General features: G+C 52.0%; 1 protein-coding gene across 1 annotated transcript; it reads right to left on the reverse strand.

Annotated features, from left to right (window-relative positions):
- Nucleotides 1-284: 284 nt before the first annotated feature.
- LOC141476377 (olfactory receptor 14A16-like) lies at nt 285-1,244 on the reverse strand. Its single transcript, XM_074165053.1, has one exon. It carries the CDS (start codon nt 1,242-1,244, stop codon nt 285-287), a length of 960 nt encoding a protein of 319 aa, XP_074021154.1.
- Between the last annotated feature and the right edge of the window lie 1,313 nt (nt 1,245-2,557).

The following is a 2,557-nucleotide window of genomic DNA, read 5'->3' on the forward strand; positions in this document are numbered from 1 at the left end:
GTTGGGAGATAGATCCCGGTATGAAAGCAAGACACTGTGGAAATCCCCTTTTATTACAGATGCTGCGTAAGAGGCCAGCTCTGAGCCACTGTTAAACACACTTTTATAAGGGAACTGGGTGACACAAAGAAGGTACATGTCTCAGGTGCAGGGATGCAAACGCAAAGATTTCTGTAGAACTAAAATAAACGTGAACACAAATAACAACAGCAATCATGATAACTAAAATGCTGTAAAATAAAAAATTAAAAAAAAAAAAAGGACGTAATCATATAGTGTGGGAATCATTGGTGGGGAGAGGTGGCAAATTTGTCACTCTTGGAGAAGGTCCATGAAATCAGCCTCCTAATGGCATCCTTGAGCTCTTTGTTTCTCATGCTGTAGATGAGGGGGTTCCCTGCTGGAGGAAGCACTGAGTACAGAACAGTCACCACCAGATCCAGGTATGGAGAGGAGATGGAGGAGGGCTTCAGGTAGGCAAACACTGCAGTGCTGACAAAGAGGGAGACCACGGCCAGGTGAGGGAGGCACGTGGAAAAGGCTTTGTGCCGTCCCTGCTCAGAGGGGATCCTCAGCACGGCCCTGAAGATCTGCACATAGGACACCACAATGAAAACAAAACAGCCAAAGCCTAAACAGACACTGACCACAAGAAGCCCAACTTCCCTGAGGTAGGAGTGTGAGCAGGAGAGCTTGAGGATCTGGGGGATTTCACAGAAGAACTGGTCCAGGACATTGCCCTGGCAGAGGGGTAGGGAAAATGTATTGGCCGTGTGCAGGAGAGCGTAGAGAAACCCACTGCCCCAGGCAGCTGCTGCCATGTGGACACAAGCTCTGCTGCCCAGGAGGGTCCCGTAGTGCAGGGGTTGGCAGATGGCAACGTAGCGGTCGTAGGCCATGACGGTGAGAAGACAATACTCTGCACCAATGCAAAAGAATACAAAGAAGACCTGGGCAGCGCATCCCCAGTAGGAGATGGCCCTGGTATCCCACAGGGAATTGGCCATGGATTTAGGGACAGTGGTAGAGATGGATCCCAGGTCAAGAACGGAGAGGTTGAGGAGGAAGAAGTACATGGGGGTGTGGAGGTGGTGGTCACAGGCGATGGCGGTGATGATGAGTGCGTTTCCCAGGAGGGCAGCCAGGTAGATGCCCAGGAAGAGCCCGAAGTGCAAGCGCTGCAGCTCCTTTTTGTTTTCAAATGCCAGGAGGAGGAACTGGGTGATGGAGCTGCTGTTGGACATTTTCTTTCAGCAGGCTTGGAGACCTGCCCATGGAAGGAAAGAGAGTGAGAAGACAGGGCAGAATTCTCAGAAAAAAAAAGTTTTCAATTTCTCTTAGAGACCCACCCAACTGGCTTTTCCATTTCAAGAAGACCTTTAGTACTTCCATTTTGCACACTCTGGTGGGTGCTGGCTGACGATCCATCAGGGAGCTGTGAGCTCTGCGGGATTCACTCCTGCCCTACAGCAATAGTTAAACAGGAACTCGGGGCGATCTCTGATTAAATCCACTCCTGGCATCAAAGGGCTTTTCAGCTTTGTCACTCCCAATTCGCCCGACGGCAGAGCAGAGCTGGTCGGACTTTTTTTGTTTGATCTGTTTCAGTTTTCCCCACCACACCCAAGGAGTGTTTTTAAGGCAGAAATCTTTGGCATTTCTGATATGCCCCAAGCAAAACCTTGTGTGTCCTAAGAGCCAAGGGGACTGTCCCTCCGTGCAGAGTGAGGACAGCCCGTCTGTCCATCGGGATTGCTCTCAGCTACACTGGGCTGGTACCACTTTGAGATGGAGAAAGATTGATCACACCAGATGTTCCCCTGAGAAGAAATGGACACTGCTGAGAGAAGAAGAGCCAAATTTACGAGTGGAGGTCTCCCAACCCCCCACCCCATCTCACTGGACCCGAGAAGGATCTCAGCTCTCCCCTCCCAGTCGGGGACACAGAGGGCTCATTGCAGCTGCCTACATTCAGCCCTCCAGCAGGACTGACATGGCCTTGTCACTGTCACGTCTATTCCGTGGGGTTCCTAGAAAACACAGAGATGCCATGGGAAAGCTGTGCCCTTCTGGAGGGCAGCGTGGCACCCAACAGGACCCTCCAAGAAAAGAGTCCACTGTCCTATAGATGAGGAGTTTTGATGGGAGGGTCGACTTACCCTCAGCCCCACACGGTGCAGTCCCCAGAGACCCAGATATTCAGCAATTTGGATGCTTTTCCTCCATGGATAAACCTGGATGACAGGATGCAGCACCAGCATTCAGCTGCACCTGAATCCTCACCCCCCACCACAGCCAAAAGAAAGGGAGGAACAAGGGCAGCAGGGGCAAGAGGGCAACACGCCAAATTTCTCCTGCCAAGAGAGTCAGGACAGGGAGACACAGTCAGACACACGAGCATTTCTCCTCTTTGGTGCTTGGGCTGCTGGGAGGGAGACTCAGGACTAAGTCCCCAAGATATGAAGGGGTTGGGGACTCTACTGTGTGGGAGAGGGAAGTTGCTGCAGGGAAGGCATCTGCGCTGCAGGGGATGGCAGGGAGGTGCTGGAATCCCCCC

The sequence above is a fragment of the Numenius arquata genome, chromosome 30, assembly GCF_964106895.1.
Source record: "Numenius arquata chromosome 30, bNumArq3.hap1.1, whole genome shotgun sequence".
In the NCBI taxonomy this organism is placed as follows: Eukaryota; Metazoa; Chordata; class Aves; order Charadriiformes; family Scolopacidae; genus Numenius; species Numenius arquata.

Coding starts and splice junctions, on each gene's coding strand:
- LOC141476377 (XM_074165053.1), bottom strand. CDS start 1,244: ATGTCCAACAGCAGCTCCATCACCCAGTTCCTCCTCCTGGCATTTGAA.